Source organism: Neolamprologus brichardi, chromosome 22 (assembly GCF_056152115.1).
Source record: "Neolamprologus brichardi isolate AB-2024 chromosome 22, ASM5615211v1, whole genome shotgun sequence".
Lineage (NCBI taxonomy): Eukaryota > Metazoa > Chordata > Actinopteri > Cichliformes > Cichlidae > Neolamprologus > Neolamprologus brichardi.
Genome location: NC_142124.1, coordinates 21,015,544 through 21,030,553, shown reverse-complemented (window position 1 = coordinate 21,030,553; position 15,010 = coordinate 21,015,544). Strand labels below are relative to the sequence as shown.

The 15,010-nt window shown below is 42.3% G+C and overlaps 1 protein-coding gene across 2 annotated transcripts; it reads right to left on the bottom strand.

The window, feature by feature from the left end:
• Positions 1 to 797: 797 nt before the first annotated feature.
• Positions 798 to 14,413, bottom strand: satb1a (SATB homeobox 1a). 2 transcript variants are annotated; one of them, XM_087834766.1, is made up of 11 exons: positions 13,981 to 14,413; positions 13,253 to 13,414; positions 12,826 to 13,002; positions 12,616 to 12,742; positions 11,896 to 12,019; positions 10,729 to 10,840; positions 8,550 to 9,082; positions 5,744 to 5,941; positions 5,313 to 5,468; positions 3,431 to 3,634; positions 798 to 2,480 (listed from the first exon to the last, which is right to left on the bottom strand). In XM_087834766.1, the coding sequence occupies exons 1-11, from the start codon at positions 14,060 to 14,062 to the stop codon at positions 1,599 to 1,601; spliced, it is 2,757 nt and encodes a 918-aa protein (XP_087690892.1). In that variant the 5' UTR covers positions 14,063 to 14,413; the 3' UTR covers positions 798 to 1,598. The 2 variants fall into 2 exon arrangements, with proteins under 2 accessions (XP_087690892.1, XP_006787687.2); XM_006787624.3 differs by lacking the exon at positions 13,981 to 14,413 and having other exon boundaries at positions 13,253 to 13,511.
• Between the last annotated feature and the right edge of the window lie 597 nt (positions 14,414 to 15,010).

Genomic DNA, 15,010 nt, shown 5'->3' with positions numbered 1-15,010 from the left:
TTGCCAGTCTGGAGCATTCGTGTGTGTGAGTTAACAAAATGACACATTGTTCCCAGCAAATTTACCCCAAGGTCAGACTGTGCAATGTTCAGAGAAACTGCAGAAAACCCAAGAGCTACGTCTCAGACTCTACAGGCCTCTGTTAGCAGGGAAAAATTGGAAAAAAAAAGACTGAACAAGTATGTCTTGTTTGGAAGGGTTGCCAAGAGAAAGACTCTTCTCTCTAAAAAGCACAGCTTAGCTTTGCAAAGAACAAACCACAAGACTTCTTTGGACTGATGAGACCAAAGTAGAGATGTTCGGCCATAATGCACAGTGCATCAGTACAAACAGCTTGTACCAACTGTCAAGCATGGTGGTGGAGAGGTGATGATTTGGGCTTATTTTGTAGCCACAAGACCTGGACACCTTGTAGCCAATAAGTTGACCACGAATTCCTCTGTATATCAAAGTATTATAGAGTCGAATGTGAGGCCATCTTTCCTACCACTTAAACTTGGCAAAAATTGTATCTTGCAACATGACAATGATCCCACAACTGCAACAGAATAGCTGAAAAAGGAAATGTGTTGGAATAACCCAGTTAAAGTCCAGACCTCAATAATTGATTAAAATGATGAGGTAGGACCTTAGGAGAGTTGTGCAAAAGTGCAAACTTCAATAAACTCAATCAACATTGTAAGCAAGAGTGGGCCAGTACACAAACTTTCTTTGTCACATGTCTGTATATACAGTTTATATATAAAGAATATTGACACTGGCTTTTTTTTTTTTTTTTTACCAATTTAATGTCATCATCAGCATCTGTCCCTAGAAAATAACTTCTTCCAAATGATTATACTTGAAGTAAGATGACATATTGTTTAATGTCATCATGTGGCTAGTAACATACTATGGGTGTTACATGATCCCAGTCCTTTCCCAATAAGTATTTAATTTACGACAACAGGAAACTTGTTATTTAATAAGAGCGAAACATGAACAGTGAAATTTATGAGGTAAAGAGTAAACGACTCAGACAAAAGCCAAACCACAAAGCACGGTTAGCACAGTTAAAACAAAAATGGTGAAGATACACCTAAAAAAAACAAAAGAACAACATGATTGGCAGTGCCACTCTCTTCAAGGCATTTCTGGTATGGCCGTTTTTCAAAAATGTCAGTCAACCAACTACACTTACTCTTTTTAAATAGAGATATGTAATCTGAGGCTCATTGTATTGGTTCCCAGCACTCCACCCAGAAATATAACTATACATGGAAACTATGTACTAAAGTTCAGTCACAGTAAACTGTCTCAAGTGCATCAAGAATCCTCAAATCACAGTACAGCTTTCTATGTAATTACATAACTTAAGTCTCTGGTTATGAAAGCTGTGGTATACACAGTATTTTATTAGTCTTTCCACAGTGTGTAACAATGCAAGCCTATAAACACATAAATACCAACACGCTGTGACTCTGGACTGGAGCAATATTTTAAGTGAGAAGCATTTGCACCGAAGTTGCTATGTTTCAGAGAGGAGAAGCACCCGGTCCTGGGTCTAAATGGTAAGTATGGCTTGTCCAAGCTGCTGTATGTTACTGGATGTATGCGGGTTAAATGTAGCTCTCCTGCTCTTCCTTCATAGGGGGAATAGTTTGAGTGCCAACATCCGATTCTTTTAATACAGTCATCTCACTTGTTTCATTTCTTCCTGTTGAGTTCTCCTCCTTTTGTTCTGTTTCAGTTTTTCCACCTTCTTCCAGTTCCTGTGCAGTCACAATAGCCTGCAAGATGTTTGGGTCTGTGCAGCAATGCTTGTGGTCGCGACTGTGTTTTGGGCCGTAGTCTTGGCTTTGTCCTTGGTCCTGGCTATTGAAGAAGTTGCGAATTGTATGTTTAGGTAAGCCCAGCTGGGCAGATAAGGTGTGGACCGCTTCCTCGTCTGGGTTGAGGCCCACGTCCTTGATGAAACTTTGCAGGATACCGAGGGCATCTCTGGACACATTTAACCCCTGGCATTGGACCTCCTTGTAACTTTCTACCTCATTATCTGTCTCTGAACAAACCCCAGCCCTACACTGTTCCTCATTCTTCATGTTGGGCCACTTCACAGACAGCTTCTCCTTAACCTTCCCTTTTTTGCCATCTCCCGTGATGTCATCTATGCCTTCCTTCCCTATATTTCCATCCCATACCTGTTCGCTGTTTTCTGCACTTCTGTCCCTCACGGTTCCAGCACAACCCCAGTCCCCACCCAAACTGTCCCTGTTTTCTCTTCCACCCTCAACCCATTCTTTACTGTCCCCTCTCTCACCATTGCTGCTGCCTCTGCCCTGCAAACATACTCTCAAGTGCTGCCAGGCACCGCCAGCATCAGACTCGGCTGGCGATGCAGCGCAGGGTTGTGTCGGGGAAAGGTGAGGTCCTGCCTCAGGCTGAAGGGGTTGATGGGGTTGTAGATGGTGTTGCTGTGGCATCAAAGAGCTGCGTTGGTACTGATGAGAGAAATTAGAAGTGATTAGAGCAAAAAGGTTGGTATTTTAATTTTTCTAGTTTTGAGTGTGAGCAGTACTATGTTTGACTTTAAATAGTTGTGAATGAAATAAAGTGAAGTCAACAGAGACTGTTTCGCTCAAGAAATGTCACCTTTTATGTTAAAATGAAACTTCAACTTAACATGCACACCCATCCATTGTGTTTTGTTTTTGTGGGTTTTTTTTTACCATATCTAATTGAATCTGCAGAGTTTAGACACTGATTTGCTGCTATATGAGCAAAGGCACAGGACACGATGATCTGGGCTGGTGTGAAATCAAGGTTAGTGGAGGCCGTTTGATCTTAATCTCCTTAGTGTTCACATGTGAGGTGATCTGCAGTGCAGCCACCCAGAACTGATGTCTGCAAATGCACATCAGGATCTGAATTTGCCCATGTGGTGTTGACTTTTCTTGTCAACACTACATGGGCAATGATGCAATGATGTGCTAGGCAGTGGGCTGTATGTTCACAAACAGAAGGGTATGCAACCATTTTTTTTTTACACGTTATCTTTGAGTTTGTGCTATAATCAAGCCATCAATCCATGCACAAGCAATGGAAGGGAAAGAAAAATAACTAATCAGCCTCACGGATCATTGCTTAATGTGGTAATCATCTTTTTTTTCTGACATCTTTGGCATTTAGCTGTCATTACTCTGCTGCTTTTCCATTGCACGCCCTAGAGATCTATTGGCATTCAATGTGATGTATTCACTTTCAGATTTCTGATAACTTTTTATCCATAACTTTTTTAAATTACAAAATTAAAGTCAGTACACCTCAAGTGTTTTTTGCCATGCATATAGCTGTTTAAAACTCTAATACATAATAGTTTTCTTCTCAAGCAAGATCTACTGAAGTCAGAGTGTCTGTTGATAATAATGTTTGTCACTTTTGGAAGTCTTACCAATGTATTGTCATTGCTGAGCAGGGTGAACCTGTCAATGCAGTGCTGTTGTGCAGTCATGTTGCTGCTCTCCTGTTCGTAGATGGCATCTCTTTCATTCTGGGACAGGCTGAGGAAGCGGCGGATCATGCACAGATTCTCCCACAGCGTCCGGTTCTCTGGACTGGGTTCCTCCTTCCAACGCAGCAGCTCGCACAACCATCCCTACAGGAAATATGTGCATATGCACAAGGTGGCTACAGTTGCTTAACAACTCTTAAAATATCTTAAAAGCACATTTACTAATACAGGGCAAAGGAACAAGCAGCCTTACATTAAGTTAGGATTGCTTTCAATGTGTTTAGTCATGTCACTGGAAAAATTTCCAGCACAAAGTGCTGCTGTTTTCTCCCCAACGACACATTTAGATCACACAATGTGACCATATCAATATGACTATGCTGTTATGTTTGACAACCCCTTTCAGGCTGTTTATGTCTATTTTAAAATGCTTACAGTACAGTACAGCAGACTGATAAGATAAAAAAGGTAATTTAAAGGTTGCAGAACATGAGTAAACTCACACATTAAAAAAGAGGCTAAGCTGGGGTTCAGTTTAATCCTTGTAGACTGCCAGCAGAAATTTGAAGATGCATATTTAGCGACAGCATTTGCAGCCTTACATTCAATTTGCTTATGTATGTTGGCACTCTACATACAGTGAAAGGGATTGACCAAAAGGAAAAAAATGAATTCACAATAACTTTGTCTATACATTGACTCCAAACTGGTTCAGTGTGCTCTCAATATACATACAAAATCCAAAAAAAAATTAGGATCTGCCAGATAATCTGAAGATTATAGCAAGATTTTCTTATCAGCATGAATTGTTTGTGTATCACGAAGGAAGAAACTTGTGAGTGACAGATTGAGGAACGTAAAGCCAAGCTAGTTTCAGATTCATGAACTGAGGATGATTATGTTTGCAAGCAAGCTGATATGCTCACACGCACATGCGCGCGCACTCACACACACACACACACACCTGGCTGTAGCCCAACTCTAGCACACAATGCCATCCAGATGCACAGTGCAGATAGAACAGGGAGATGCTGCATGGCTCTGCCTGCCAAACAACCGGGTAATACGGGGGGTGGGGTGGGGGATAAAAGATAGAGAGAGTGCGAGAGAATAAAGGGAAATAGAGGTGGGGGTTAAAGAAAGTAAGGTAAAAAAATGAAGGCCAGTGAAAGAACCTCAGGGGTTTTGGACCACCTGGCTGTACTGGCATGACCGCTGAATGACCTCCAAACATCTTGATGATGAGTAGAAAGAAGAGGGAGTTATATGGGAGAAGAAAGAAAGAAAGAAAAGAAAAAAGAAAGCAAGCAAGAAAGAAGCTAAAAATTGGAGATGTGCTCGAGAGGAAGAGAAAATGAGACAGCTAAAATCCCCCCATTCCATGAAGGGAAATTATCCTCAAAACAAAAGGCAATAACAAGCTTATGGGGCCGCCATAAAAATGAGAACAATAAACACTCAAATCGTGCTTGTGTGTGTGTATTTGTATTAGTGTTGCTGTGTGTCTGTGCGCGCGATCACGTTTTACTTGCATGTGCTCTTACTGTATGTTTGTGTGCACAAGCGAGTGGTGTGTATGTGTGTGGTGACTATTAAAGCGATAATTTAGGACACAATAGCAGTCTGATGCACTGATGATAGTCCTCTGCAGAGTACAGCTGCTGGTTGATTATCTGGGCTTTCCTCCACACACGGTATCCATCGCTGCTTTAACTGAGGCGATGGAGTCATAAATGAATGCTAAAATTGAGCATTTCATCAAGCGATAGAAACGATTGGGTGGTTTGTATGCTCAGATTTAAACTAACAAGAAGCAAAGTACCTGGCTCTTGGAGGCGGCAACCTTCGCAAACAGTGCCTGAGACACTTTGGCTCTCTTCATCTCATGCTGGATCTCCTCATAGATAGAGGCGCTGACATTCAGAACGCAGCTGTCTGTCCGCAGTCCTCTGTCTGCTGTAACTGGGGACAGTCTTGACTAAAAAGAAGCAAAGAAGAAGGAAAACCGGGTTTAAATACAGGCTATGCAAAGTAATGGGCAATAGGAGGTCTATGAAACCGATAACAGGCAAAGGTTTTTATGTTTTTTTTATTTATAAATGCTCCATTTTGAGAGCTAACACAGGCATAGTTGAGCCAAGTGACAGAACTCACACTTGAATATTTCAATGCTGTTTTATGAACAACTTTAACCTTTCACAGCTGGTTTACAAGACTTTTGTTTTCATGTCTTTCAGTCTTTTGCTGGCTGACCTGTGAGGACCTCGGTGGCGTGTTGTTGCAGCTGGGTGTGAATACAGTCAGACTTCTCTCCTTCTCCTCTTGGTATATGCGCTCCCTCTCAGCCTCTGGGAGCTGCAGGAAGCTGTGCATTGCCCGTAGGTTGACCAGCAGAGATTGGGAAGCGTGTTTCGGGTCCTCCTCCTTTCGCAGGATCTCAGAGAGTAGGCCCTGATAAACACACAGAAAAATCAGCGTAAGTTGATACTTGTGATGGATTTTTTTCCTTCTTCTATAAGCGGCTCCCTTTAGGGGTCACCACAGCAGACCATCTTCATCTCACCCTATCCTTAGTATCCTCTTCTGTCACACCAACCTTGTGAATGTCCTCTCCTCAGAGGACTTCCTCTTTTCCTCCTGGCTGGAAGTTCAGTATTCAACATCCTTTGTCCGTTACATCCTCTATCCCATCTCTGCACATGTCCAAACCATCTCAGCCTTTCCTCTCTAACTTTGTCTCCAAACTGCTCAACCAGAGCTGTCCCTGTGATGTACTAATTTCTAACCCTGTCCAGTCTGGTCACTCCCAATGGAAATCTTAACATCTTCATTCTGCCACCTCCAGCTCAGCCTCCTGTCTTTTTGCTAGTCTCCAAACCATACAGCAGGTCTCATGACTATCTAGTAAACCTTCCTTTTTACTCTTGCTGCTATCCTTCTGTCACAACCCTGACACTCATCTCCACCAGAGCCATCCTGCCTACACTTCTTCTCACTTTCCTTTTTGCGCTGTCCGTTGCTTTGAATTGTTGACCCCAAGTATTTAAACTCATCTACCTCTAAGTCTGCTCCTTGCATGTTCACCTTTTCACCTGTCTCCCTGTCATTCACTCACGTAATCTCTCTTCCTTGAAAAGTGGTCCCAGCACACTTCTTCTCCATTCTTGAGGCATCCTTTCATCCTCCAAGATTGTGTTATACAATCTGGTCAAAAAGTCCACTGCCCTCTCTACCGCACATTGTTACCTCCACAGGATTGCCATCTGGCTTCTCAAGTACATGTTAGTACATGTCCTAGCAGCACATCCTTTCCAGGTCGATCTATATATAGTAATGTATAACATACATGACGTTAGTGGTATAAAAGGGGACACCAACTTTGCTTTCTTCAGTTTATTCAAAACTCACATAATTTAAAACAAGCGGCAACTTAAGATAATTTCTCAACCTTCAAGTGACAAATGGTTAGCGATGATCACCATATATATTAGAAAAAAAGAAACAAGTCTTCACCAGTGCTGTGATGCTGACCTTTATTCTTCTAGAATTACTTATGGATCATTTCTCATTCTTAACGGTAGATAGACATTTTCTGAAAAAGGTTTATGCCAGAAGAACTACTGAGTTAAGATAACAATCAGTAATGATCTCATCAAATATGATAGTAATACTGATAATCTCATCTAACTCCAAACTGCAACATTTCTTTGAAGCAGAGGAAAAGTAAGCATTCAGTTGTACAGAGGGATGACAGATATTGTAATTCTGCTTTAAAGCTATATGAACTCATAAACCTGAATTCTTTTCCTTCGTGTTGAATGTTCAGCTTTCACAAACAAAATGATTGAGGTCAGGTATTAAAAGCTCCAGTCTCTCAGGAACCGCAAATGGAAAAGGTCTCATGAAATATTATGTATTCTTTCACTGTCTTTATTTAAAGATGATAAATATAAAGTTTCTTGTGAAACTAAAGGAATTTAGCAATAGCCTCGTATCCAACTCTGAATCCTATTCAGTGGCATCTTGACAAAACCTTGCAGTTTAGGGTTTCACAGCCAGCTTCTAGTCAGTGCTTAGCATGCTGCTCGCCTGTACATCTAGCATTATTCTGTCTGTATCTGTCTATACAGGGAAGCGTTCAAACACCACATGCAAATTTCAGGGATTCCTTCCCTGAAAGGAAATCAGATTTCACACTGGCAGAGAAATGGCTTTAGAGGAAACAGCCTTCTTATTCAAATAATAGATCGTGGTTGGAGCTGCCCAGCAAACCCTGCCTTCTGAAGAGATGGAGGCTTGATGTGAGTCGTCAAATGACAAATGCTTCCCTCGCTTTTAGATGACGTTTTGGCATCGTGCCCAACTTGTATGGCTGGCACCAGAGCACCTTGGACTTGGCAACAGGGAAACATGGGGGTGGATAATAACTAACTCTGCTTATTGTGATGAAAATGATAATGAAGGTAATAATAATAATAACAACGGGCTTAGCCGGTCCTTTGAGCCCCATTTCTGTGGGCACACTAGTGAATATAAGATGATGGACACAGACAACAAAGCATTTTAGTGTTAGAGAGGAGGCGATAGTAGAGGGAGATATGGATACAAAAGGAAGGAGACCAATGGACAAAGTAAGGGAGAGATTAAATATAGATGGATTGACCATGGGGGTTAGAGATTAAATGAATAGAAGGGCTGCCAGAGTGAAAGGTGGTGAGATGGACAGCGAGATATAGAGGTAGAGAGGGAGGCAGCAGTTCTCTGAGGGGTTGTGATTAGTTGGCCCAGCTGCTGCTTCAGTGCTGGCACCGGCTTTGTGCCGCAGAGAGCTGGCACAAACACACACTCACACACGCATACAAACACACATGCACAAGGGGGAGGAGGCACTACGGCAAAGGCCATGCCAGTGTGCCAACCATCTCACACTCACATATTCACAGAACACACTTAGCTATCACCGCAGCACCAGGGCACGAGCAACCTAATCACCACCAAAGAGTTGAAAACTGCTTTAAAATTTCAGCATCTTTTATTCTGCTCTCTCCTGCAACCATACCTGGGTCCTGTTAAATGCCACCCGGGCAAAGACGGCTTGGGAGATGCCTGCTCTCTTGAGCTCCTCCCTCACGTTCTGGTAGATGTCAATCGGCACCTCTGATGGTCCAGCGGAAGACACAGCCGAGGTCTGGTTTTGCAGTCCGGCAGAAGAGCTTCCACCTGGGCCGCACTGCACTTGCTGCAGGGCTTGGGGATCAGGAGCTTTAGAGAAGACCTTGGCAGGAGCCCTCCCTACAGGGGGATGGTTCAGATACTGCTGTGGTGACGATGCCAAACCCTGGCCAGCAAGCATGCGACTAACAGCATACTGCTGGTTTAGAAACTGGGCCATCACCAGCTGCTGGTTGACCATTTGGGAGCTCAGAGGCTGGGTTACCAGCCCAGGAGGGCGCAGACTGAGGGGTGGGCAGTTGGATATGTTGGCAACTGCTCCACGAGGGAAAAGAAGAGTTGAGCTCTGGTCAGCGGGGGTACCAGTGGCTGGCTGGCTGAGGGTCATATGTGAGGACTGGTCAGAAAAGTTGTCAATGTCTGGTAAAGGACAAGGAAAGAAGAGACAGAACTATTTTTTACTCATTGTTCAAGTGGTAATAACATCTCCAAGTCACAGGATGATTTATATTGTGGCAGGAAAAAGTGGGTGAACCCAGGTTTTCTTCAATATCTGGTCACCAGGTCATATATGATCGCAAGTTTAAGTAAAGAAAAACACAGTAAGCTTCTTCAGGTCATCAACTGGCATCTCAGTTAGCTTTAAGCCTAAGTTTAGACTGGACCAGAAGATAGATTTTCTTCATTTGAAGCCATTTTGTAGCTAGTTAAGCATCTTGATGTATCATAATACTCCCTCCACTGTATTCCACCCATGGAATCATGGTTTCACTTTGGAATACAGTCCACTTTTATTGCCCTAAGTAGTGGTTTGTGTTCTCCATAAACAATTGATTGATTAACTGTCTCTCTGGGCTCTGGTTCTTTTATTGTTGTTCATTTTGTATTTTACTGTTTGTCATACTGGTAAAACCTCATCCTGAATAAAAAAGAAAAGCCAGTTCTGGGAACTTTGGCAGGTTTGGCAGGTGTGTAAGCCTGTCCCTTCATAGTTACATCACAATCATGTACAATACAGTCATGACACTTTGCAGCTGTGTAGCTGACACCAACATCCTGGCCCCAGATGGTAGATGGGTGTTGTCTGGAAACTGATATGATTCCTGTTCAAGATCATCTTTAATTTATAAGTTAAGTTGTTCTAAGACGTACTCCATTCATATTTCAACGATTAGACTCCATGTTTACTGAGTCCTTGCTTTAAATAGCATTTGTGGTCATCAGCAAAGATATTCAGAGACTTTTTCTAATCTATATTGTACATGTTTAGTAGTTGTGACAGGTGGATTGTGCGGTTTGCACAAACTGGTCTTGGGGACACCTACAATGGTGGGAAACTTTTACTTTATTAAGTACTAATCTAATAGCATCCAATTTCAGACAACACTTCTATCATAAAGTTTGCAATATTTTCTTTTTTGTTGACATTGTTGAACAGTTAATGATTCTTAAGCTAAGATAAGCTAAGATTTTTTTGCATTTGAGGAGCAGAAGCCACTGACATCACCCCACCAACTCAACACTGGACAATCTTATCCAAATCCCTTGAGGAGTACTGGTAATAATTCAGCTGTATGTGTAATATTGAGGTTGTAGGTAACTGGCAGTGGTATACTGTACTGAATTATAATTAAGGGGCACTTTTAAATTGCATGTTTTGGTGGATGCCTGAGAACCTTTGTCACCACATTAATGTCACAAATGTGCAAAGCGCACCGAACTTTGTTTGTGTGTAACCGAGATCAAAGGTATACTTTGAAGAATACAGCCATTTTTGTAAAAGTTGATAAAAAAAAATTGTATCTGTCCATAGTTATAACTTATGCAAAGATTTGGCTATCTCTAAAAACAAATTCATACGGCTTATTTTAAAGGGTTCCACAGCTTTTTCCTGCTACTGCACTGTAAAATTTCCCTATAAAATGAAAATGGTGAAGCATTCATCTTTTTATTCAAGCTGCTAAAAGTGTATGACGCCTGTTAGTAGGATAAAGCTCATATAATCAGTATCTAGAATGTATCAGACATGCTGTAAAACTTCACAGGTGTGTTTTGAGTTCTCTCACCCTTGAAGCATTTGGACTTCTTGAAGTGCTTGTACCATCGGCCAAACTCATGACACTTGGCAGCTGAGACATTTGCATAGTAAGTGCTATTTACAATAGACGATATCATACTCTGAAACAGAGGGGAAAAGACAATAGAAATTCATTACATTTTCTGAGCTCCCGCTATGGGCGGCTTGGGTGTCTCAGCTGTTCACACATCTGATATTAATGAACTCAGATCTGTGTTATTAAAAAGACCCCCAGGTAAATAGGATAATAAAGACAGATGAGAGTGTCAGTGTGTGAGCTGTGTGAGCTGTGTGAGCTGTGTGGGTATGCATGCATCCATGCATACACGCGTTTGTGAGTGTGCAGTTAAACAAAACACTACAGGTCATCAGAGACTATGCCTCTGTCTCTCATTCACTCACTCTTACACACACACACATGCACACACACACACACACACACAGAGTTTGTCCCTGAAGACAATCCTGTGCAATCTTTACATCTTATTACACCTTTCATCTTCTCATATTTATTTTAATCTGCTTCCCGCAAACAAGAGAGGGGGGTTAAGGTAGTGATAGGAGAGGAAGAGAGATGGGGGAGGAAGGATTTGCTTGTATCAGATTTTAACATGACAGAGAAGAGAGGAATTTGAGGTAGAGAGAAGACGGTGAACAGTTATCCTCTATCCGACTGTAGATGTCCTACGCCTCGGGCAAAATAATAGATCGACCAGGTTGATAATTATGAATATTCATAAAAAGGCCTTCCCCAAACACTGCGTGATTAATGACAATTATTTCTGCAGTTGTGTCTGTATTTGCTTAATTAAACACACAAGAATCGAAGATATTACATTTAGATTATTGCTGAATCAGTCCAGAGTGCAGAAAAGGCTAAACAGCAAAGGACTGAAAATCAACAGGATCAAGATAGGCAGCAAGCAGGCAGCATGGCTTTTAAGGAGATAACCATCTCTCTTTATCTGTTTCTCCCTCCTGTGCTCTGCCCCCACACCTTATCTATCTCTGCATCTGGACTTCCTGTCTAACTACTGGACCCTTTGCTTACTCTTTGCCACATGTCAAAGAGGGCACAGAAGATTAAATTGCATGCATGTTAAATGCTCATTTTGAATTTCAGTCCAGTTTAGATTATTATCTCTCTTTTGTATACCTGGGACAGTGGGCACTCCTTGGCCAGTGAGCTCTGGTTCATGTCCTTGAGGAGCTCTTTCAGAGCATTTCTCACCGTCGAGTGACTCCACTGCTCGGCTGGCAAGTCCTCCAATTTAGGACAGCTACACAAAGGTCAAAGAAAAAAAAAAGAACTAGATGATTTTAGTATATTACTGTTTAAAGGTATATTCAAGCTCAGCAGTGTTTTACTTTGACAACAAAGTGAAACACTACTAGACCTTCCATGATGTAACTTAATGGCATATTTCATTAGAATCTCTCAACATGGTTATTTACTGAAAAAGCTCCGGTCAGAGCCAGAGAAACTTAGTAGTATCCCTTCAAGAAGACACCAACATGGATTGTTGTCTAAATGCTGAAGCACATGTACTGTCTAATGCAATAAAGAAATCACAAGGACACTTAAGCTCAAGAAGCTTCAGATAACAATAATGATATCAGGTCCGTCTTTATTTGCAGTACACTGTTTTCATAGAAGATATTAAAAAATAAAGAAAAAACAATAGGAAAAGTACATTTGGTGTCAAAGTGCTGGTATTGCATATGCTGACTCAGTGTCATTACTAAAATCTGTGATTTAACCACTGTAAACTTCATCTGAATGTACATTTGTGCAGCAACGTATAACTCACACAAACAGGACAAAGATATGACCCTGAAGGCAAACATACTGATATGAGTGCTGTCTGCTCTCTACCTGTGCAGCTGGATTTTAAGTGTGATAACGTGGTGAACATCCTGCAGCATGTCTGCCACTGTTGCATCTGGAGCGTCGGTTACGTAGGACAGAGGCACCGGGTTCCACCTACCCACCTGGATCAGACCTGAACACACGCACATACATAGGTGAAAATAAGGAAGGTTTAGAGTTTAAGCGGCGCTTTCTTTGCACTGCAAGTGTTTTTACCTTTTGCCTGTGCTGCAGAGCTGTGTGAATATCCCAGTGTCAGCAGGGCCATCTCTATCAGCTGGTTAAACAGCAGATCTCTCTTAACCAACACAAACTCAGCATGTTCTTCTCTCCTCTCTCCTTCCAAAGGGCTTTCCGTGTGCTCCACCACACAGAACACCGGCAGCAGGCTCCCTGCGGTGACAGACATGCATGATGCCATACACCAAACCATTTGGGTAATTAGAAGTAATTCATAAAGTATTTTTATACATGCATTTGCATCAGAACTAGCTGAAATTTAAAAAAACACATTTACGGTTATGAGATAAGCTCAATTAATTTGATAACACAGCTGAGCCATAATCACAGAAGATCCGTGTAAAACTAAAAAAAATGCATATATGGGTTCAAACCCTAGGTTTCATCTTTTCACCCCATGTACCTCTGCTGTGCCAGCTCTTTCCCTGTGACCTCGCTGTGGTGGGTTTCTGTGCCATGCAGGGGTTTTTGGCCACAGGACTACCCTGTCTGCTCCTCTCCTGGGTCGAGGGTCCCCCCTCGTGTTGCTCCACTCGAGCCAGCTTAGCAGGAGGAGGGCGAGGGTCTACAGCAAGATCACAGCCCTCAGCTTTCTTGATTCCATTACACAAGGGATCCATCTGTGGTCTTACACTAATACAGAGATAAAGACGCTTAAACATCAAATACTACACAAGGTAAGCTAATAAAAGTCACTTATACCAGTTCTCCTTAAACTTTTATTGACAAACTTTTTTTTTCTATATGTACTCATAGACACCAATTAAATAACTGCAAACTGCTCTAACATTCGCATACACAGTGAACGTCAAGAGAATGTGAGCTGGAAACTGCTACATAAAGTAGCCATAATAATATATATTTTTAAACACACACACGTGCACGCAAAGGTTTAAATATCCGTCTCAGCATCGGGGATGACCTTCACCCAGATGCCTCTTTGAGGCTAACCACTGAAATCCCTTATAACAAAAAAGATGCAGTGAATGCTACAACGCAGTTTCCCCACAATAAACTGCCGTCGCCTCCCGGTGCGCCGCTTGTAAGCGCCGCTGATTCGCTTTAATTTTAGCAGCTAAACAAACAGTCCGACATCTGATTCTGCTGAAGTTTGACTGAGGCGAAACCAACCTGTTTCAGTCTGCACAACGTGCATGCTCGACCCGCTATCGTACATCAGCAGCCCATTCCCGCAGACGGCGTCTGTATCCATATGGTTCTCCCCGCTTCCATAGATCAGTTGGAGAACAGATCCGCTTCTCCCGGCTGTATGTCCCGCGACACGCTCCTGTGCGTCCTATTACTCACAATAACCGTTTACCATCTGAATTTTCTCGTTTTCCACCTTGTGTCAGGAGTAACTATCTCTAACGATCCTCCCTTGTTCCCCGACAGCGCTTTGCTTTCCGATTAAACTGGCCTCAGCACAAGTTGTGAGCGACCTCCCAGCCAGAGCACCGGGGCACGCTGCTTCTGTGGATCAAGCTCCACAAAGAACAATGTGCGCCGTGGAGCTCCTGGAGTATATTTCCTGTCATATATTAGACCACTGACTCAGGGAGAGCAGTTGTTGGTTACACTTCAAAGCGCTGTGCGCACGAGGAGAGAGATAGACAGCGAGAGAGAGGGTGAGAGAGAGAGAGAGAGAGGTGGGGAGGGGGAGACCTCCCTACACAGTCTCTAAAATCCACGGACCCAGCTGCATTAACATATGGTGTAATAATGAATTCACTAGCGCGCTCCGTAAATGTATTAAATGTGACAATTGCGCATAAATCTATTTATTATGTTCTGCCGCATGCTGTGCACGCACTTATTATTGTCTTTAGGGTATTGGAGCTCTCCATGGTAACAAAGTGGAGCAGGGCAAGGTGGAACTGGCTCACTGATATTAACTTTTGAACGCTGATGTTGTCACAAGATTATCTAAGGCTCATTTTTAATATGCAGAAGATCACTTTTTTCTACTACAGGAAGAGCAGGAATGAGCTCTATACTAAATTTACAGTAGTGTAGGGTGTTTATACTACAGCTCATATTATATGTGTAAAGGTTATATTAAGCTAAAGTATACAGTAGTTGGTATATTGCTGTACACTCAGAATGGCTGTTTCGCTGTTTTTAATGACTAAATTTCGCTTTAAAGTGCTTCAAGGGGCTT

What these genes read in the sequence shown, in the direction of transcription:
- satb1a (XM_006787624.3), bottom strand. Translation starts at nt 13,511, where the DNA reads ATGTTTAAGCGTCTTTATCTCTGTATTAGTGTAAGACCACAGATGGAT. An exon ending in CTTAAAATCCAGCTGCACAG is followed by an intron (nt 12,020 to 12,615) that starts GTAGAGAGCAGA and finishes ACCTTTGTGTAG; the next exon opens with CTGTCCTAAATTGGAGGACT. An exon ending in GAAGTCCAAATGCTTCAAGG is followed by an intron (nt 9,083 to 10,728) that starts GTGAGAGAACTC and finishes GTCCTTTACCAG; the next exon opens with ACATTGACAACTTTTCTGAC.